General features: G+C 36.1%; 1 protein-coding gene across 1 annotated transcript in view; it reads left to right on the top strand.

The window, feature by feature from the left end:
* The window catches only part of LOC150090997 (integrin alpha-PS2-like), a 366,306-nt gene that overhangs the window by 229,250 nt on the left and 113,227 nt on the right, over positions 1-23,829 (top strand). The window contains exons 18-19 of the mRNA XM_090381009.1: positions 4,022-4,150; positions 12,777-12,844. Of these exons, the coding sequence (XP_090237135.1) occupies positions 4,022-4,150; positions 12,777-12,844 (197 nt within the window). The remainder of the gene's footprint in view (positions 1-4,021; positions 4,151-12,776; positions 12,845-23,829) is intronic.

Genomic DNA, 23,829 nt, shown 5'->3' with positions numbered 1-23,829 from the left:
CAATTGCTCCCAGGTCTTTTTCATTTTCTACCACCTTAAGTGTAGTACCACACAGTTGGTATATTTCTCTGGGTTTACTTCTACCCATATGCAATACTTTGTATTTGTCAAGGTTAAACTTCAGTTGCCACTTCTTAGCCCATCTGCTTGAATTATCTAGATCCTGTTGCAGTAGCACACTGCCATTACTGTCATTAACAACCCTGCCAACCTTTGTATCATCTGCAAACTTCGACACTAAGCCTGATATACCTTCATCAATATCATTGATAAATATACAAAACAACAGATGACCCAACACTGAACCCTGTCGGACTCCACTAATAACATTAGTCCACGAAGAGCAGCACTCATTAATTACCACCCTCTGTCTTCTCCCACTCAACCATCCTTTTATCCATTGTAGCAACTTACCCTTAATACCATTCTGCTCCAATTTGTACACTAGTCTTCCATGCACAACAGTGTCAAAAGCTTTCCTGAAATCCAAATATATGATATCAAAATTATTTTTTTGCATCCAGTTCCTTTGTAACTGCATCATAATATCCTATCAAATTTGTCAGACAAGACTTTCCCTTAACAAACCCATGCTGTGTCTGAATTATTGCTGCAGTCTTGTCTAGATGATCCTGCAATGCATCTTTAACCAGTGACTCCATTATTTTACCCAGAACAGAAGTTAAACTAACTGGTCTGTAATTACTCGTGTCACCCTTCGATCCCCCTTTGTGAATTGGGGATACATTTGCACATCTCCAGTCCGTGGGGACCTCCCCTGAGTCCAAGGATGCTCTCATAATTATGGCTAAGGGTTTGCTTAGTTGCTTTGCCACCTCCTTTAATATAACTGGATAGATCCCATCCACTCCAGGTGCCTTTCTTATGTTTAACTTCAACAATTTCTCCTCCACTTTGCTCTCAGTTATTACAAAATTATTAAGCACCCTGCTACAATTTGATAACCTTCTTCCATTTTCATGGAAGAAGGTTATAACCTTCTTAATAGAAGGTTATAACCTTCTATTAAGAAGGTTATAACCTTAATAACTCCTCATATGTGAATGTAGATGCAAAATACTCATTCAGTTTGTTTGCTATCTGAGCAGGATCATCAACAGTCGAACCGTCAATATCAAGTGGACCAATCAGATTCATCCCCTTCCTTTTAGAGTTTATATAAGTAAAAAAATCCTTGCTGTTTTTCTTAGCATCTTTTGCCAACGATTTCTCGTAATCTGCCTTCGCCTGCCTAACCTCCTTTGTGACTTGATTACAGACTAGCTTATATTTGCCATAGGCTTCTGAGTCGCTTGATAATTTATATGCATCCCATGCATTATTCTTCTCTGTCACGAGTTTCATTAGTTCATTTGATAACCATTTAGGCCTAAACCTTGAACAATATTTCTTAATAGGTATGAAACTCATAGTAGCTTCCACGATTAATTCCTTGAATGCTTCCCACTTAGAATTTACTGTTGGTAACATCATCAGTTGATCCCACTGTACAGAATTTAAAAACTATCTGAGACCACTGTACTCACCTTTACGGAAGCAAAAACCCTTTCCTTTCCTTTCCTTGATCCCCGATGGTAATTATATCTTTAAGTAAATCCCACATCAGTACACTGTGATCACTGCCACCTAGTGGTTCCTTTATCTGCAAATTCTTAATGCACGAATGATCACTGCTGATAACCAGATCAAGAATATTACCCTCTTTGGTTGCCTCTCGAACATGCTGCTGCAGAAAACAATCATCCAATAAATCCACAAAAGTCTTACTAGTATGTGAGTGACCAACCCACAAGTTCCAGTCAATATCTGGGAAGTTAAAATCCCTCATTATAAGACATTCTGATTTACTAGCCCACTCTATTTCCCTGTACAATTGTTCATTGTACTCATTCGAGTCATTAGGCCTATAACACACTCCTACTCTTATTTTTGCTTTTGCAGTGCTTATGTCACACCAAACTGACTCAACAGTGCACTGTTCATCTATATCAACTGGATGCACTTCTTTTGATTTTATGTTTTTCTTAATTAACAGCATAACACCTCCTCCCTTCCTATCCTGTCTATCCTTTCTGTACACATTGTACTCCTCAAATTCCAATTCTGCATTCCTAATATCAGTGTGACAACATCTCTGATATCCCAACAATATATCATCTTGTATACCAATGCACTCTGTTGATGGCACCAAGGCCGAATTATGTGAAATATCACTATAGATAGAAATCGCAACAACTTGATCACTACTATGCAACAAAAATAAATTAAAATAGACCAGCCATTGAGTCCCATTTTGTCTGAAGGTCACAGGACAAATGATGGCTGTAGAATCACTGCATATGAAATGTTAAACAAATCACTGCATTGCTGATTTGACAGGCAAACTAATCAATGCAACAGATTTGAGTAACTATGGTCCTTATTCAGTGAGAAATTATAATATGACAGCTGAGAGCAATCACAAGGCAATAGTAAACCACTGCCAAAGAAAAAAAGTTAAATAAGAATATAAAAATAAGAATTTGTACTATAGATGGCAGACTGTGCATTAACACCTCAGCCCACTGCTAATCATATAACATACATAACAAATAAATTTAAATTAAATAAGTAGTAACAAATAAAATAATAAAGAAAAATAAAATAGTAAAATAAAAGAATAAGATAGTAAACATCAGTGGCTACAAAGATACCCACCATTTTTTGGTGAAACACAATTAGAATGTGTAAGTTAAGAATACATCCTTAGAGTGATAAGCCAAGTAAGAACTGGAACAAAGAAAACTAGTGACAACTATAGCAACAAAAACAGACTGCATCACTCCTATTCTTAACTTATTTCTCCTCCTCACCTTGGCACCTTTATAGCCAGGTGGGCAGGAGCAGCAGTGCTTAGCACAAGCTTCTTGATTAGACCAGGGTTCGAGCCCATGAGCCACCAAATACAGAGGATGCGGAAAGGTCAGGGAATGACTACCGCATATCCCCGGAGCAATATGACCTTAGTTGCTAATGCTCCTAAAAAAAAAAAATAAATAAAACCAAATAACAAACCTCCTCACCTTCTATTTTAGTTATAATTAAGTTGTTACTGTTATTCTTTGTTTGTTTAATGTACTGTGGGCATATTCATAATACATATTATAATTATATTTCAGCGACAAGTGGTAAGGAATACTTTGCAGAGACAAATGTCTGTCTTACTGTCAAACTGTTTTGTTTTACTGTTTTAATTTCTTTTTTATTTTATTTTTTTCTACTTGTTTAATTTAAATTTATTTGTCATATATGTTACATGGTTAGTAGTGAGCTGAGATGTCAATGCACTAATCAACTACTATCTGCAGTACAAATTCTTATTAAGTTGTTTTCTTTATTAGTGGTTTATTTATTGCCTTGAATACTCTTAGCTATTGTGTTATAATTTCTTACTGCATAATAGCCACTGTTACTCAAATCTGTTGCATTGGTGGGCTAATTAGTTTGTCTGTCAGGTCAGCGATATATTTATTTGTTTAACATTTGAAATGGAGTGATTCTATGACCATTACTTGCCTTGTGGCCTTCTGACAAGATGGCATCAATGGTTGGTCTGCTTTAATTTGTTTTTGTTTCACAGCAGTGGTTTGTTGTGATTGGTTTTTCAATTCTATCTATCGAAATATTTCACACAATTTGGTCTTTCTGCTGTAGGGGGCACTGTTAAATTTATACCATTTCGCATCCATTCTAAATTATTTTAAGGATGAATTCCTTCTGCAAGTGCCTATTCTTAACTTATTTCTCCCTCTTCTATTTTTGTTGCTATGGTTAAATGACTGTAACATCTAGTAGGTAATAGGTAATACTTTACAGTCAGTGATGTTTGCCTTACAACTTATTGTTTTATTGTTATTTATCTTTATTATTTTATTTTTTTTACTATTTATTTGTTATATATATGTTTATATATATATATATATATTTATTTATTTTATTTCTTTTTTTCTTTTTTTTTTAGAATAAAGTGAGAGATAAGTTGACTCCAATAGCTGTGCAAGTAACTTATAATCTTTTCGATCCAAAGCCACATCAACCATCCCTAAAACCAGTCCTTAGTGCTGATGTTCCTAACTTTTTATCAAAACAAGTATGTATTTGTATAAAATTGCCATTCAGTATTTTGCTGTTCTTCTGTTCTTTAGGCTTGATTTGTGGTGCATGCATGCACGCGCGCACACACACACAAGTATGCACATATATTTTTGGTATAGTATATAATATCCAACAATGTATATTAGGGTACATCAGGGTCAGAAAGCAATAATCACACAGGCAGTGGATAGCTGTGCTGTCATTAACCTAGTGACAGCAAACTCAGGAACATCTAGTTCAAGACAGATTTTGTTTAAACTTGATTCTTGATCTTTGGTTGCAGCATATAATTTCACACTGTCAGCTGATGAAAAGAAAACTTTTATGTTGAGTACTTCTACCCTTGAATTTGATTAAAGTTTTGTTTAATTTTTTAATATATTATGTAATATAGTTATTTATTTTTAACTGAGGATTTGTGAGACTTGTTTCTAATACAGAACCTTAATAAGTCAGCTCTAATGTCTGACTTATTCAGGTTCTGTATTGTGGCTATCCCTTTCATATCTTTTATACATCATATAAGTATGATGTATAAAAGGGAATCTAGAAGTTCGGTATAAAAGGGGTATCTAAAAGAATATTTGCTGTTGAGGAACTGTTAGATGGGTTGGAAAACTGCTAGTTTTGGGGAATACATATATTTATGAAATTAATAGTTTTGAAGCAGCCATAAGCAGAAGCAAAATTTTTTATTACAATGCTTCTATTGGGATATGCAGCAACCTGAAGAGCAAGGTGTGGGTAATTACAGGGCCTGCTGAGAGTTCTCATGTGACAAGCAAATAGATGGGCTGTGTTGTGAATAATAAGAATAAAACACACACACACAGTCCTACCAATAATATCCAGACACAATGTGTATCTATGATAACCTTTATTTACAGGAAACCTAATGTGTGCTGAAACTTTTAGCCTTTATAATAGACTGTGGTCTTCACAGAACACTCTCCACTAGTTTGTGTAAATGTTCTCCTGTGTTTTCAACCATTTCAGCTCTGTTTTTTGTGCAGTCTCTCCTCACATACACCTAGTCCAGTTCATCGCAGAAGTTCTCCATAGGATTGAAGTAGGGGTTCTAAGCTGGCCAGTCCATTTTTCAGCACTCTGTCCTCAAACTAGTCCAACACGATGGAGCAGTATGACATGGGGATATAGGTTCTGCTGATATAGGTATGGCCTTACCTGACATACTGCTACAATGTAGGTAACTCATTATTGTCCAGAACATCTATATAGACCTCAGCATTTGTGGTTTTGTCCAAAACAACCAGTGATCCCAGACATGCACACTTCCTCCACCAGACTTCATTCTCAGGATGGTAAAGTCTAGTGGGTAATTTACTCCTGGCATCTGTCACACCCAGGCACAACTGTCAGACTGGTAGGCCACCTACTGTGACCTGGAACTCCAAAGCATAGCTTTGCATTGGTCTTCAGTCCAAGAATGGCAGGCTTTGCTATGACTATTGCTTGATGCCAAGTTAGATGATATCAGGCATTGTTCAGGGTGATTAGTGGCACGATTTTGGTAACCCATATCATGTGGCATCCTACACACTTTACATGTGCTGACTTGTGTCCCAATTTTATTACTGAAGGTCTGTGTGTGCTGCAATAACATCAACCTACATTCCAATTGAATGCTAATTTTCAGGGCTCATCGTGGAACAAATAAATACATGGGCTATTTTAGGGTAACTAAGAGTAAGAACAGGTGCATGTATACTTGCATGTACACCAATGCTAGAAGTATAAGAAATAAAATGGATGAATTTAAGGTGCTGATCAAGGCATCAAAGGCAGATATTGTTGGGATATCAGAGACATGGTGTCACACAAGTATAAGCACTACAGAATTGGAATTTGGAGAGTACAATGTGTACAGAAAGGATAGACAGGGCAGAAAGGGAGGAGAGATTAGGCTGTTAGTTAAGAAACATATAAAATCTAAGGAAGTGCATCCAGTTGACATGGGTGGACAGTGCAACGTTGAGTCTGTTTGGTGTGACATAAGCACTGGGAAAGGGAAAATGAGAGTAGGAGTGTGTGTTATAGGCCTAATGACTGATAAGTACAACGACAATTGTGCAGAGAAATAGAGTGGGACAGCAAATCAGAATGTCTTGTAATGGGGGATTTTAGCTTTTCAGATATTGATTGGAACTTGTGGATTGGTCACTCACATGCTAGCAAAACTTTTTGTGGATTTATTGGAGGATTGTTCTCTACAACAACATGTTTGAGGGGCAACCAGAGGGGGTATACTCTTCATCTGATTATCAGCAGTGATGACTCATGCATTAGAAATTTGCAGATAAAGGAACCACTAGGTGACAGTGATCACAGTCTACTGATGTGGGATTTACTTAAAGATGTAACTACCATTAAGGGTAACTCAGACAGTTTTTGAATTCTATACATTGGGATCAAATGGTGATGTTAAAAACAGTGAATTCTAACTGGGAGGCCTTCAGGGATTAATCTTGCAAACTACTAGGCTTTTCATACTAACTAAGAAATACTGTTCAAGATTTAAGCATAAATGGATATCAGATGAACTAATGATACCCATGGCAGAGAAAATAAATGCATGGGATGCATATAAATTAGCAGGTGAGACAGAAGCCTATAGCAGATTTAAGCTAGTCTGTAATCAAGTCAAAAAGGAAATTAGGCCAGTGAAGCTGATTACTAGAAATTCTTGGCAAAGGAAAACAACAAAGACTTCTTTACTTTTGTAAACTCTAGAAGGAAGGGGATGAATCAGATTGGTCCACTTGATGTTGGTGGTTCAACTGTTGATGATCCTGCTCAGATAGCTGACAGACTGAATGAGTATTTTGCATCTACGTTCACACATGAGGAATTCTGTAAGGAAGGGGAGGACAGAAGTTTACGAAACTCTAATAGGGAGCTGAAGTGGAGGAGAAATTTTTGAAGTTAAACATCAAAAATGCCCCTGGGACAGATGGAATCTATCCAGTTATATTGAAGAAGGCAACGAGAGAAGTAAGCAAACCCTTGCCCATAATTATGAGAGCATCTTTGGATTCAAGGGAGAGGTCCCCATGGACTGGAGATGTGTAAATGTATTCCCAATTCACAAAGAGGATTCAAAGGGGGGTGCAAATAATTACAGACCTGTTAGTTTAACTTCTGTTCTGGGGAAAATAATGAAATCATTGGAAGAAGTGATGCAGGATTATCTAGACAAGACTGCAGTAATAGTTAAGATGCAGCATTGGTTTGTTAAAGGGAGGTCTTGCCTGACCAATTTAATTGGATACTATAGTGTGATCACAAAGGAACTGAACTTCAAAAATAATTTTGATATCATATACTTGGATTTCAGGAAAGCTTTTGATACTGTTGCACATGGAAGACTGCTGTACAAATTGGAGCAGTATGGCATTAATGGCAAGTTGCTGCAATGGATAAAGGGATGGTTGAGTGGGAGATGGCAGAGAGTAGTAATGAATGTTTTAATTTGATGGCAGAGAGTGGTAATAATAAAAGTTTTGTCAATGATATATAGGAATTTTGCTAGCAGAGACAAGGTGATTATCCCTTTATATAAGGCAATGGTCAGGCCACACCTTGATTACTGCGTACAGGTCTGGAGGTCTCATTTTAGGAAGGATGTAGAGTTGCTAGAACAAGTACAGAGAAGGGCAACAAGACTGGTGACACCAACAAAGGGGTACACTTACCAAGAGAGAGAGGAGTAAGTTCTGCAAGTTGCAGCATCTGGAGACTAGGCACCTGCAAGATGATCTGATTGAGGTGTATAAGGCCTTGAATGGTTTTAGCAGGCTGAATGCTGATGGAATACTTTCGCTTGCTCAGATTAAGAACCTGAGGGGGCATAGATTCCAATTGAGGAATTCAATTGTAGAAAAAATGTGCAGAAGTCTGCCTTTAGCCAGCGGCCAGTTGATTACTGGAACAGACTTCCATCTGTTGTTGTGAAAGTTGATAGCTTAAATAAATTTAAGGGTGAACTAGACAAACATTTGGAGTGAACAAATGAAAGAAATGGAAAGGGTTTTTTTTTTTTTTTTTTGGCTGATGCTCTATAAGCTTGCTTTCTTGCATCATATTCCTCAACTAATGCTAATAAAAGACTGCTGTACAAACTGGAGCAATGTGGCATTGATAAAGGGATTAAAGGAATAGTTAAGTGGAAGAAGACAGAGAGTGGTTATCAATGGCACTGTCCTTCATGGATTAATGTTATTAGTTGAGTTCCTCAGGGTTCAGTGTTGGGCCATTGTTATTTTCTATATTTTTCAATGATATTGATGAAGTTATGTCAGGCTTATTGTCCAAGTTTAATGTATTATTATTAGCCGTATGGTGCAAGGAAGCCTGAGGCTTATGCTGCACCAGCCAAAAAAAAAAAAATTTCTGAATTATCCCAAGAGAGAAAACAAAAGCAAGAAGTAGAAGGGAATCACCAAGAAAGAGAAGAATGATGATATCCAGCTCAGGATCCTGGGTGAGCCCCCAGGATATATCAGGATTAACGTCCAAGGAGAATGAAAAAGACCTTGGGCTATTTGTTCAGTCAGACATGAAATTCTTTGAGCCATGCAGACTTGCTGCCAGGACAGCTCATGCACTTTTGTCAAAGATATACAGAAACTTTGCTAGCAAGGATAAGGAGGTGATTATCCCTTTGTATGTGGCCATGGTTAGGTCACATCGTGAGTACTGTATACAGGTCTGGAGGCCTCACTTTAGGAAGGATGGAAATCTCTGCTGAAATGGATGCAGAGAAGGGTGCTCTTACTTAGAAAGGTCTGCAAATTGCAGTGTCTTGAGACCAGGCACCTGCTGGGAGAGCTTATTGAGGTGCTTAAAGCCTTGACTGGATTGAGTTAGTTGAATGTTTCTGGTATTCTTCCACTTGCAGAGACTACACACATGAGGGAGCATAAATTCAAGTTGAGGAAGGATGGTTGCAGGATAGATGTGCATAAGTTTGCCTTCAGCCAGTAGGTAGTTGATTGTTGGAACAGGCTTCCATTTGTTGTTCTGGAAGTAGATGGGTTGAATATATTCAAGGGAGAACTAGAAAAATCCTTGGAGGGTGCGAATGGATGGGTGAACTTTTTTTTTTTTTTTTTTTGGCTGATGCTATTTAAGCTTTCTTGCCTCCTTTCCCATTTTTACTACTACTACCCGTAATACTATTTCCAAGAAAATTTAGATAGTTTAAGTGAAGGGAAAGGAAAGATTCCATCAGGATATAAAAAAAAGGTACCAATGGGGATGGAATGTCAATACAATAGCTGATTACTGCTGGATGCTAAAAAGAGGAACAATCTGCCTGATTAAGTCAAAACTTGTGTCTTTTTAGACATAAGTTTAATACATTCTAGTATGTAAGAGGTCCATTTTGAGGTTGTCTGTGCTTGATAGGAGGATGTAGCTTTAGATTTCTGTTTTTATTTCTTTTTATTGACTAGCTGCAATACTAATTAATATTAGTATTTTTATATAAAAGTAACCTATTTGTAAACTCTGTAAAAATACAGAATAAACCAGAAGCATCTCCACCAGTATTTTAATTTTTTTTTTTTTTTATTTGTAAATAATTCTGATGTTACTTGATGTTTCACTGCTGATAAGTGACTTTCAAAATTTCCATTTAAAATTTTATTCAGATTTCTTATCAGCAATGAAACATCGAGTAACTTTTCCTAAAATGTAATATAAAATAAGAGGAAAGAATTATAGACTGGATTGTAGATAGATTTTCTTTAGCTTTATTTCTTTATTTTATTTATTATTTTTTTTATGGCTGGTGTAGCAGATGCTCCTGGTTTCCCTGCATAATATAACCATTGTATTACCTACCCGCCCACTGATGACGAAGCCAAAAAGCTTCGAAACGATTGTCTGGGTGGTGGTACGCTGAAAATAAATAATAGTAGCCTTCTCTACTAGAGAAGCGTTATTTATTTGAAGTAATTCAATAGTAGCTATCTTGTTGTGAAGGCAACCACATTATGAGATACAATTAAAACGATGCCTTCTATGCTACAATCGTAGCTCAAATCTATGGGTTAACTATGGTGTATTTACACCGATATTATACAAAAAATTTGTATAGTTAATTATCAAAACCCATAAGGATTATGCCTAGTGCATTTAATTTTCCAAATACATTACCACCACACCCTTCTGGCATCTCTCATAATGTGGATATAACTTTGCAACTGAGATGGCTTGTTGTATTACCTACCCGCCCACTGATGACGAAGCCAAAAAGCTTCGAAACGATTGTCTGGGTGGTGGTACGCTGAAAATAAATAACAGTAGCCTTCTCTACTAGAGAAGCGTTATTTATTTGAAGTAATTCAATAGTAGCTATCTTGTTGTGAAGGCAACCACATTATGAGATACAATTAAAACGATACCTTCTACGCTACAATCGTAGCTCAAATCTATGGGTTAACTATGGTGTATTTACACCGATATTATATAGATAATATAACCAATAATAATAATCTCTGAACATGACCAAATCAGCCATTCAATTATATAAAACAGAAAAGTTAGCTAAGAGGTAGTTTTGTCTTCAGCCGTTAGTAAAAAAATTATATCTTACAGTATGTTGTTTCTTTTTATTTTTTTTTCTCTTTGTTTTTTTTTTTAATGGAATACTAGGAGGATGCGCCCCTGCTCACTTTGCTTGCCAAACCCCATGCACACTTTTATATGTAATATGTAGAGGTATGACTGAGTAAGTCAAATTTTTATCTATGTAAAAGATACACCTGTCAAACATACTGATCAATATCTAATAAGGAAATGACCAGTGTAATTATTTACCTGTGCAGTTGTAGTGTGTGGCATTTTCAAGGTTGAAGAAATATCACTATGTAATTATTTACCTGCATTTTACATAGATCGCTTAGGAAAAGGCCTGGTAAAAATTCAGATCTTGGGTACCACTCCATACATTGACTAAAGGTCAGGAAGAAGGAGTGATTGGCAGGTGCCACTCACTGTTTAGCCCCACCCACTGTCCTGCTAGGTTGACATGCATAGGGCGTTTATTCCCCCCACTTGCTGCTGTTTTAAAATCAGGAACTCATTTTCCAATTTTTAAACAGCAGGATGTGGGGATAAACACCCTACCCAAGCTCAATGACACAAAACAATCAGAAACAAAACACATTCACAATAATCACCCAATCACAGAACTCGATTGTACAATCACTCCGTTCAATGACCACGCCCACTATGCAGAGACAAGTGGTACCCAAATAATAGATTCTAGCCCACTTTATAATTATTTACGTGCATTTACATAGGTCACTTAGGAAAAGGCCATTTACTTTGGGTTCCATAATGCACGAGGAATATTGTTGCATCCAAAAGAGCAGGACTAAAATATTTACAAACTATACAAATATTTAAAATATTTACAAACTCCCCAAATTCCAATTTTGGTTAACGTTATGGAGGCAGTTGTCAATAATTAATTGCATTTATAGTGGCGTAATTGCCTCGCCCTCTTCTTCCATTGCCTTGAATAAATATCACTAGGAGGAAAACTTTTTTAATGTATAGAGAGATTACCATAATGATGTTGTAGGTGACCATTTTGGTAATTTTGTAGTTCAGGTTTCTTGTTTACCAGCATTGACCAATGCTGTCCAACAGTCCAAGGGATAAAAGACTTATAAGGATAAAATAATACAGCTAATAAAAATAAGTTCATAATGTAGAAAAATTATCAAAAAGTAGATGGCCATACTGCTGATGTGTTCTCTCATTATCTGTGCTTGAATTTTGACATTTCATTAGTTAGATTTATTGTTCAAAAACCGGCAACCTTTACATATCAGCAGGGTTGCTGAATTTCGGATGTTGCATCTACAACCTACTTTGTATATATCTATGAGCATATTAAATTTGCTACAAATGCACCAATCTGATATTATAAGGCAAATCACAAATGCTTTGTTTGAACTGCTTCTGCAATACTGGTGACTCAAATTAACAATATAAGATCAATTCATTTCATACCAGACTTCGCTCATAGCTACATACACAACTAAGGCTACTTTATAGTGTTAGTTTCACCAAAATACTATTTCATTACTTGTTGATTAGAGAAAAGTAGAATAGATGGCCTAATAATAATGGGATGTATATTAAAGTTTTAATACCTTTTCCATTTTTATATCATTTAAACTTTACCTCTGAATTCTGAATAAATCATTGATCCATAGAGTTGTGAATTAAAAGAATTAAAATGTAAAATGAATTAAAGTATATTTCGTTATTTATATTTTATATGAAAATCAAATTTTAATGAAGTTGCAATTTAAAAAAACAATTCTAGAATTTTACATGAAAGTAATTAATTTTTATATAGAAAGAAACACTTTGTTGAGTTTACCAATAAAGTGTTATTCAAATTAAAAGATATTATCCCCCTATAATGTGCTGGATATAAGGAATAATATCCCTTACTTAGATCTCAGCAATATCAATTTTTATACAAAATTAGCTTGGGGTTATGTTTTTATTTTTATTAAATTGTTTTATCTTTTATCTTTTTATTTCTTTATCTCTAGTTTGAAATTTTACTCCTTTAGATTATTATTCAGAAGAATTGTGGGAAAGATAATATTTGCATTCCTGACCTAAAATTGACTGTTATACCGTAAGTAATATCATTAAACCTTTTTCTTAATATAATATATTCAAAATTTTATTTATGTAAAAATAAAAACCCTTTCTAATTAACACTGTGCCTACAGAACCTGTTATCAGAGTTATGCTTATGTTACGAAAGACCAGTTATAGAACAGAAAAGCAAAATACTCTTATAATTATAATTGATCTTTAATAAATATTTTATTATTCTAATTATTACCAGCACTCTCAATCTTTTCCTCATCAGTAACAATTTTGATATCTGTAGAGCCCTTCTCACCCTTATGTTGTTTGACATTCTAATTCCAAATAATGTACCTAAGATTTTTTTCTGCTTCCTGGTTGAACTACTATTTTAAATTTTCTTAACTTAACACGTTCTCTAAACCACAAAATCATTCCTGTAGATTATAATTCAAAACAACTATTGAGATATTTATCATTCCATTGTAAACTCCCATTTTTTTTTGTCTAATAATATATAATTACCTTGGTTTACTATAAATTTTCATTGCTCAACATAAGAATAAAGCACAACTCATTTGCAGAAAAGAATCTGGTTTTCAGATTCTTTTTTATGGCTACACTTAAAGCATAGAACAATTGCACACAAGTTAGTAATAAATCTGATATTGATTTTGAAAAGGTCCAAGGGTAAGAAACTTGTCTTGCATTCAGATATCTGTTATGTTTTTTGATTTATTTGGGCTCACCATTGTTTGCAGCTTCTGTCCATCCTTTCTTGCACTTCCATATCCATTTGGCTAAATTGCAGTGGCGCTTTTCTATTCTGTCCTTCCCCTTTAGCATTCTATTTATCCTTCTATTTATCTTGCATGTAATTATGTCAGGGAATTCTCAAGAAATTTCTTGTACTATGTTAAAGACATCCACCCTCAAGATCCTGTTTTTTTTCACAAGTGATCAAAAGAATTTTGAAAACTTTTAGTCTTAATTGCATGTCTGCATTTTTTTCCATACTCTGTCCATGAGTTACTTATGTCATAGTTTAATTATGCTTTATTATTTTATGTGCATTTTCCCAGAGTACAGTTCCAAGGTGAAAGATAGTTCTCCTCCATCCAATTGTTCTTTTGCTATTACTGCAACCTTCTAAAGTAATGGAATAACCCATTAACAGCTAAATTTTACTCTCTTCTGAAATGTTTTACCTAATTAACATTGTCCTATTTATTTGCTATCTGAATTTACTTGTTATCATCATTTGCTTGCAGACAGGTGATATATAAAAGTCCAGAGAAATTTATTTGGTTGCTTTTGACATTTCCAAAAGCATTTGATTGAGTTTGGAGTGAAAGCCATGCAAGGTATCTCTCATATTTTATTCTATCTTTTATTTTGTTTTTTGTGCAATTTAGTGACCTGTTATCTCTTAGTGCTCTGCATATGATGGAGGAAGGCTAGAGTTTTTCAAGGTAACTTCACTTACTATTTTCCATCTGTACTTCTCTATGCTACATTGATTAATAATAATATCCTATAATCTTCCTTTAGCAAACTGCATTGTAAAAATAGCCAAATTCTTTAATATACACACCATCAACATTTTAAATACTTTTATTAATGTTAATAAAACTTGATCCTAAAAAATTATCCTATACCCACTTTCAATAATATGTAGTAATAACCTTGGCCTTTTAACTTTTTTAATGCAAGCACATCAACAGCTTTCTTGGACATTAAAAAAACGATAACTACAGTATGTGAGTTTTCTCTTTATAAATTTTCTTCTGTTAATTCCTACCACAGAATTCCATTCTCTGGGGTTGCACCATTCAAATTTGTAACACTGTTAAAGATAGAAAATCCAAAAACAATACTGTCCAAAATCCAGACCCCTTTTTTTTTTTTTTTCAGATCTGAATTATGTTCTCCAAAGAGCACTATTAGATGATAAATGATTCTCTTTTAATACTGCCTGTCTCTGAACAACAATGGCAGGCTCTTTTCCCAGGTGTTTATTATGGCTATATTCATCACTCTTACATTTGTAGTCGTCTTACACATGTATAAAAGGTATCTGAAAACAGCTATGGAGAATTTCATTAACAATTGTTGCTTTCATCTAATGTTCAAGAGTAAAGTCAGCTGACAATACAGTACAGGGTATAAGTATTGTTCAGAACGTGGCAAACTCTGAAACTGGCTTACCTCAAGCCTTTCTGATAAATTGTTTGACATGTCGATTACATGCCAGAAGATTATGATCCAGAGTCTACGTTCTTAATAAAACATATTATAATGTGTTTTCTTCTCTGAAGTGACTTGTTTTCTTTTTTTGATGATTTCAAGACAATTGAAAATGTTGATTATCGTGATGTGTTGTTTATTTATGGGCTTTACGGCACAAGGGCAGCAAGGCCATAATGTGCTTTGATAATTGGGGAACACTTTTCTGCAAAGCATTGGGCAAATGTTCCACGTTCATTACAAGAAATGGAGAAAAAGGATCAAAATGCTTTTGCTTTTATTCCTAAAAAAAAGTATAAAAATTACCCTCTTAAAAATATCCCATGTATTATTTCATTTATATTTCTTTTTTTTTCCCTTGTTATTATATTTTTAAATGGAACTATTTTGTAGGTGATCATTCAGTACTTTTGTGTGGCGCCTCCGTAGCCAGGTGGGAAGGAGCAGCAGTGCGTAGCACACGCTTCTTGATTAGACCGAGGTTCGAACCCGTCACCACCAAATACGGAGGATGCAGAAAGGTCAGGGATGACCACCGCATATCCCCGGAGCAATATGGCCTTAGTTGCTAATGCTCCTAAAAAAAAAAAAAAAAAAAAAAAAAACCAAAAAACCAAAAACCAAGTACTTTTGTGGGGCCAAGTTTTTTGTTTCCAAATTTTCATCGACAGTCTAGAAAATAAAAGAATAAATAACAATAAAATAAATTAATCACATAGAAAAATTACCAAGGAGTAGATGGCATATTGCCAATGCATTCTCCCTTTAAATTTGCTTTTTTAATTTTGCCATTTCCTATAACCTAGATAACCTCTTCACACATGAATATACACTGCTCGACAAAATTAACAGAACAAAATATTTTTCATGAATATTTTATTGTGAACAGTGTTGCCAAAGGTAAATATTTGATATAATAGACATCCTCGCATGCAAATTCAGAGTATATATATACAATAGAAATTGATCTACCACCTTACAGAGCCACACATTATGCAAATTATTCATTCCTATAAAAACAGGTTGCAACCACATCACTTTATTCCCATTTTTTGGCTTGCTCAGTAGGACAGCCATATCTCTAGTACTCAGGATGGCAAGTCATCATCATTTAGATGATTCTTTGAGATGGCAGGCTGTTGGACAACTTGAAGCTGGGCAGTTGCAGTTGTAGGTGGAACAGCAGCTTAATGTGTCACACAGTGTTGTCTCAGCACTATGGAAGCGGTTTCAGGAGAAATAAGTCATTACAAGAAGAGCTAGCCAAGGTTGCCCAAGGGCTATATCAACCAGAACACACCGCTATCTGGCTCTAACAGCAAGACAGAACCCTATGATGGCCTATCATCAACTGTGTCTTGAGGTTACTGCCACAAGGTCAAGCCATTTCCAACCGGACTGTGTCAAGAAGGCTGTTGGCTGTTGGCCAACTCCTCAGTGAGCTAAAGTCTGTGCTGGTGGAAGAATGGGATTTGTTGCCACAGAATCTTATAGACACCTTTATATTGAGCATGGTTCACTGCTGTCAGACATGTTTAGCTATTGGAGAGGATCATATGCCTATACTGATGTCATGTGACCATATGTTTGAGCATCTTGTATCAACTTCTCTAATGTGACCTTTTTGGTAATTCTTACACCTCTATAAATGTCCCTTATACCTGTCTGAAGTTTCTAGCTGTCTCCTCATTTAATTGGTATTCTGTGATACACCACCATACCAAATTTTGTTCCACTTCATCACAAGTTGCACAAGTTATACCACATTTTCTACATGTTCTATTAATTTTGTTGAGCAGTGTATATGCAAAATTTGCAAAAGTTTAAATTTTGCAGTTTGCATTCTGTAGATTTTGTTTTTTTAAATATTGCAATTTACATTCTACAGATTCTGTTTTTTTTTTTTTTTTTTTTCAGTTTTGAAAAATGCAGCTTGTTGGAAAGCTCAACAGGATCATCAATAGTTATGCATGCACATCTAGTGAGCCAATGTGGTTCATCCCCTTCCTTCTGTAGTATTCACAAAGAAATCTTTGTTACTTTTCTTTACATTTTTGGCCAAAGAATTCTTGTAGTCTGTTTTAAATGCCTAACACTCTTAGTAACTTTATTACAGAGTAGTTGTCGGTCTCTGTATCCCCTCATAATTTATTAGCAATAGTAGAGGCATACGATACAAGAAAGCAAGCTTATGCAGCATCAGCCAAAAAAAAAAGCCCTCCCATTTCACCCCCCCCCCCATTCATTCTAAATGCCTGTCCTGCTCAGCCTTAAATTTATTTAGGCTATCAACTTCCACAACGAAAGATGGAAGTCTGTTCCACCCATCTACCACTCGCTGGCTAAAGGCAAATTGCAGCACATCTATTCTACAACTGTCTTTCCTCAATTAGAATCTGTGCCCCATCAGGTTCTTAATCTGAGCAAGTGTAAGAATCTCATCAGCATTCAGCTTGGTCAACCCATTCAAGGCTTTATACACCACAATCAGATCACCTCACAGGTGCCTACTCTCCAGGTGCTGCAATTTGCAGAACTTAAGCCTTTCTTGGTAAGAGTACCCCTTTGTTCCCCCTCACCAATATTGTTTCCCTTCTTTTTACTCGTTCAAGCAACCCTACATCCTTCCTAAAATGAGGCCTCCAGACCTGTACACAGTACTCTAGGTGTAGCCTGACTATTGCCTTGTATAACGGGATAATTACCTCCCTGTCCCTGCTAGCAAAAATTCCTGTATATCATTGACAAGACTCCATGACCTGCCCTGGCAGCCCCCTCTGCACTGCTCAGCAAACTTCATATTTGACTGCTCAGTTATCCCCAGGTCTTTTTCACTTTCCACTTCCCTGAGTGTAGTACCACACAGTTTGTATGTTTCTCTTCAGTTATTGCTACCCATAGGCAGTACTTTGCATTTGTCAATTTTAAACTTCAGTTGCTTTTTCAGCCCATTTGCCCAAATTATCTAGATCCAGTTGGAGTAGCATACTGCCTTTACTAGCGTTAACAACCCTGCCAACCTTTGTATCATCTGCAAACTTGGACATTAAACCTGATATACCTTCATCAATATATTGACAAATATACAAAACAACAATGGGCCCAACACTGAACCGTGGGAAACTCCACTAATAACATTAGTCCACAAAGAGCAGTGTCCATTGATTACCACTCTCTGTCATCTTCCACTCAACCATCCCTTTATCCATTGTAGCAACTTTACCCTTAATGCCATACCTCTCCAATTGTACAGCAGTCTTCCATGTGCAACGGTATCAAAAGCTTTCCTGAAATCCAAGTATATGATATCAAAATTATTTTTGGCATTCAGTTCCTTTCTGACCACATCATAGTATCCAATCAAATTGGTCAGACAAGACCTCCCTTTAATGAACCCATTAAAGGGAGGTCTTGTCTTAACTATTACTGCAGACTTGTCTAGATGATCCTGCAGTGCTTCTTTAACCAGTGATTCTATTATTTTCCCCGGAACACAAGTTAAACTAACAGGTCTATAGTTACCTGTGTCACCTTTTGAACCCCCCCTTCGTGAATTGGTGATACATTTGCACACCTCCAGTCCATGAGGACCTCCCCCTGAGTCCAAGGAAGCTCTCATAATTATGGCTAAGGGTTTGCTTACTTCCTTTGCTGCCTCCTTTAATATAACTGGATAGATCCTGTCCACCCCAGGTACTTTTTTTATGTTTAACTTCAACAATTTATCCTCCACTTTGCTCTCAGTTATTACAAAATCACTTAGCTCCCTATTAGAGTTTGATAAACTTCTGGCACTCCCCTCATTGAACCTCATGTGTGAATGTTGATGCAAAATACTCATCCAGTTTATCAGCTACCTGAGCATGATCATCAATAGTCAACCCATCTGTGTTAAGTGATCCAATCTGATTCATCCCTTTCCTTCTAGAATTTACATAAGTAAAGAACTCTTTGCTGTTTTTCTTTGCATCCTTTGGGATTATAATCATCCAAAGCACTTTTCTGAACTGCTACAAATCCCTCTGAATTCATCTAACATCCACTTAGGTTTAAACCACAACCTCTTTGCTGTTGTATACAAAGCCTAGCAGCTTATATGTTTATTTCCCTGACATTAGTGTACAAGCAAGTAAATATGTTACTGTTTGTTTTTATAACTCTTACACAGTGTGTGTAATTGCTATTCCCATGTAAACTCTCATTGGGCATTGTAATCCCCCCACCCCTCCTCTTCTTGCTTTTCAGACTATTGCATGTCAAAATAGAAGCAATATAAGAATCATTTCCACCTCTGCTTATGGCTGTCATTAAATTATTAGCCTGTATATCCCCCCCCTGCCAAATTTACAGTTTTACAAACCATCTAATGCTGCCTCAACAGTATCAGCAAATATTCTTGCACCACTTCTATTTAAGTGTATCTCTGTAAAAACAGTCCCATATGTTAACAAACTGGCCATACTGATAAAAAATATTCTACTTCATGAGCCTTTTCACAAGATTCTCACCATAAACTCATGCTTATCACATTTTTACAAATTCCACTCTTTCAGATTCAGCCCTAACTTATGTCTTTTTCTCAACATCACCTCATTCTTGTTAACTAAAGCATCTGAATGTCCATGCTTAGTTGGTACTAATGCTTAACACTATTAGTACCAGCACATGGGGGATTTTAACTTCCCAGATATTGACTGGAACTTGTGGGTTGGTCACTCACACACACTAGTAAGACTTTTGTGGATTTATTGGATGATTGTTTTCTGCAGCAGCATGTTTGAGAGGCAACCAGAGAGGGTAATACTCTTGATCTGGTTATCAGCAGTGATCATTCTTGTATTAAGAATTTGCAGATAAAGGAACCACTAGGTGGCAGTGATCACAGTGTACTGATGTGGGATTTATTTAAAGATATAATTACCATCAGGGGTAAAGGAAAGGGTTTTTGCTTCCGTAAAGGTGAGTACAGTGGTCTCAGACAGTTTTTAAATTCTGTACAGTGGGATCAACTGACGATGTTACCAACAGTAAATTCTAAGTGGGAAGCATTCAAAGAATTAATCATGGATGTTACTCAAGGTTTCATACCTATTAAGAAATATTGTTCAAGGTTTAGGCCTAAATAGTTATCAAATGAACTAATGAGACTCGTGACAGAGAAGAAAAATGCATGGGATGCTTTTAAATTATCAAGCAACTCAGAAGCCTGTGGCAGATATAAGCTAGTCTGTAGGCAGGCAAAGGCAAATTACGAGAAATCTTTGGCAAAAGATGCTAAGAAAAACAGCAAGGATTTCTTTACTTATATAAACTCCAAAAGGAAGGGGATGAATCTGATTGGTCCACTTGATATTGACGGTTGGACTGTTGATGATCCTGCTCAGATAGTAAACAAACTGAATGAGTATTTTGCATCTACATTCACACATGAGGAGTTATTAAGGTTTAAAAATGGCAGAAGGTTATCAAATTGTAGCAGGGTGCTTAATGATTTTGTAATAACTGAGAGCAAAGTGGAGGAGAAATTGTTGAAGTTAAACATAAGAAAGACACCTGGGGTGGATGAGATCTATCCAGTTATATTAAAGGAGGTGGCAAAGCAACTAAGCAAACCCTTAGCCATAATTATGAGATCATCCTTGAACTCAGGGAAGGTCCACACGGACTGGAGATGTGCAAATGTATCCCAAATTCACAAAGGGGGATCGAAGGGTGACACGAATAAATACAGACCAGTTAGTTTAACTTCTGTTCCGGGTAAAATAATGGAGTCACTGGTTAAAGATGCATTGCAGGATCATCTAGATAAGACTGCAGCAATAATTCAGACACAGCATGGGTTTGTTAAGGGAAAGTCTTGTCTGACAAATTTGATAGGATATTATGATGTGATTACAAAGGAACTGGATGCAAAAAATAATTTTGATATCATATATTTGGATTTCAGGAAAGCTTTTGACACTGTTGCGCATGGAAAACTATTGTACAAATTGGAGCAGAATGGTATTAAGGGTAAATTGCTACAATGGATAAAAGGATGGTTGAGTGTGAGAAGACAGAGGGTGGTAATCAATGGGTGCTGCTCTTCATGGACTAATGTTATTAGTGGAGTTCCACAGGGTTTGGTGTTGGGTCCTCTGTTGTTTTGTATATTTATCAATGATATTGATGAAGGTATATCAGGTTTATTGTCGAAGTTTGCAGATGATACAAAGATTGGCAGAGTTGTTAATGACAGTAATGGCAGTGTGCTACTGCAACAAGATCTAGTTAATTTGGGCAGATGGGCTAAGAAGTGTTTAACCTTGACAAATGTAAAGTACTGCATAATTGTAGAAGTAACCCCAGAGAAACGTACCAACTGTGTGGTACTACACTTAAGGTGGTAGAAAATGAAAAAGACCTGGGAGTAATTGTGCAGTCAGATGTGAAGTTTTCTGAGCAATGCAGACAGGCTGGCAGGGCAGGTCTGGTTTTGTCAATTATATATAGGAATTTTGCTAGCAGGGAAAAGGAGGTGATTGTCCCTCTGTATAAGGCAATGGTCAGGCCACGCCTTGAGTACTGTGTACAGGTCTGGAGGCCTCATTTTAGGAAGGATGTAGATTTGTTTGAGCGTGTACAGAGAAGGACAACAGGATTGGTGAGGGAAATGAAGGGATTTAAGAACTTAAGCCTCTCTTACCAAGAGAGGCTTAAGTTCTGCAAATTGCAGTGGCTGGAGACTAGGCACCTGCAGGGTGATCTGATTGAGGTGTATAAGGCCTTGAATGGATTGTGCACGTTGAATTCTTATAGGCTCCTTCCACTTGTTCAGATTACGAACCTAAGGGGGTATAAATTCAAATTAAGAAAAGTCAGATGTAGAATAGATGTGCGGAAATTTGCCTTTGGCCAGCGGGTGGTTAATTGCTGGAACAAACTTCCATCTGTCATTGTGGAAGTTGATAGGTTAAATAAATTTAAGGAGGAACTGGACAGGCATTTGGAGGGAATGGTGTGATTTTTTTTTTTTTTTTTTTTTTTGGCTGATGCTGCATAAGCTCATACACTTGCTTTCTTGCATCACATGCCACTACTACATAAAACAAAATCATCTTTTGTGCCCTTAAAAGATTAAAATTGTTCTACATTCACAACTTTTCCTCCCTGACAGATACCTTGGTGATATAAAAGTACAATAGTAATAACATTATGCTGTTCCCAGATGCTATAAGCAATATATGTATCACAAAAAATTTATAAAACACTACAATATCAATTATATCTCCACAGAACTTTGCAAGAAAAAATATTCAAGAATTATACTAATCCTCCAGTTCTGTTACAAATAACAGTGAAAATATTGTGATATTCACATTCACAACAGCCAACTTTGCTTTTATGTTTAACTTTCTAAATTTATATAAATGGTAAAATAAACAAATCTGCATAATTAAGCCACTTAAAACTATTCCTTTATTGTAGATTACAACATTTTTTAAGTTAAAAACCTCAAAATTATCAAAGAAACAAGTCCTGAATTTACAAAAATGCTAATGATTGTCCACCACAGAATAATAGCCTTATATGAAGCATGGGTAGAAATAAATCTTATAACTTTTTAATCTATTAATCAGTAATTTCATTTTAATGAATCATTTACATCAATATATGCACAAAAAGAAATCAGCATGAAGACAACATTGATATGATGCTAAAATTTGGTTAAAATTTACCATTTGAGACATGACCCAACATTTTACTAACCTGCTACAACTAACCCCAGGGGCTCACATCTGCTGAGTATGGGCTTGGCATACACAGGGTCCTGGGCTGGATATCATCATTCTTCTCTTTCTTGGTGATTCCTTTATACTTCTGACTCTTGCTCTCTCTCAGGGTAACTCAGAAATTTTTTTGGCTGGTGCAGCATAAGCCTCAGGCTTCCTTACACCATATAGCTAACAATAATAAATATTTAGGAAGAGAAATGAGAGACCAGCAGCAGAAGAACCAAAAACAGAAGGAACCGCCAGCTTGGGAAAGAAGACTGATGTAGAATAGATGTGCGGAAATTGCCTTTAGCCAGCAGGTGGTTAATTGCTGGAACAAACTTCCATCTGTCGTAGACGTTGACAGGTTAAATAAATTTAAGAAGGAACTGGACAAACATTTAGAGGGAATTGTTTTGTATTTTTTTTTTTTTTTTTTTTTTTGGCTCATGCTGCTACTACTGCAGTAATTATTCAGACACAGCATGGGTTTGTTAAGGGAAAGTCTTTTATAAATTTGATTGGATACTATGATGTGGTTACAAAGGAACTGAGTGCAAAAAACAATTTTGATATATATTTGGATTTCAGGAAAGCTTTTGACACTGTTGCACATGGAAGACTACTGTACAAATTGAAGCAGTATGGTATTAAGGGTAAGTTGCTGCAATGGATAAAAGAATGGTTCAGTGGGAGAAGACAGAGAGTGGTAATCAATGGACGCTGCTCTTCGTGGACTAATGTTATCAGTGGAGTCCCCCAGGGTTCGGTATTGGGCCCAATGTTGTTTTGTATATTTATCAATGATATTAAGTATATCTATCAATGATGAAGGTATATCAGGCTTAACGTCGAAGTTTGCAGATGATACAAAGGTTGGCTGGGTTGTTAATGACAGTAAAGACAGTGTGCTACTGCAACAGGATCTAGAACATTTGGTCAAATGGGCTGAGACGTAGCAACTCAAGTTTAACATTAGCATTAGTAGAGACATATGATGCAAGCTTATGCAGCATCAGCCAAAAAA

The sequence above is a fragment of the Mastigoproctus giganteus genome, chromosome 1 (assembly GCF_048544385.1).
Source record: "Mastigoproctus giganteus isolate SK-2022 chromosome 1, ASM4854438v1, whole genome shotgun sequence".
Lineage (NCBI taxonomy): Eukaryota > Metazoa > Arthropoda > Arachnida > Uropygi > Thelyphonidae > Mastigoproctus > Mastigoproctus giganteus.
The sequence above is the reverse complement of the archived record's forward strand: the minus strand, read 5'-3'. Positions and strand labels throughout refer to the sequence as shown.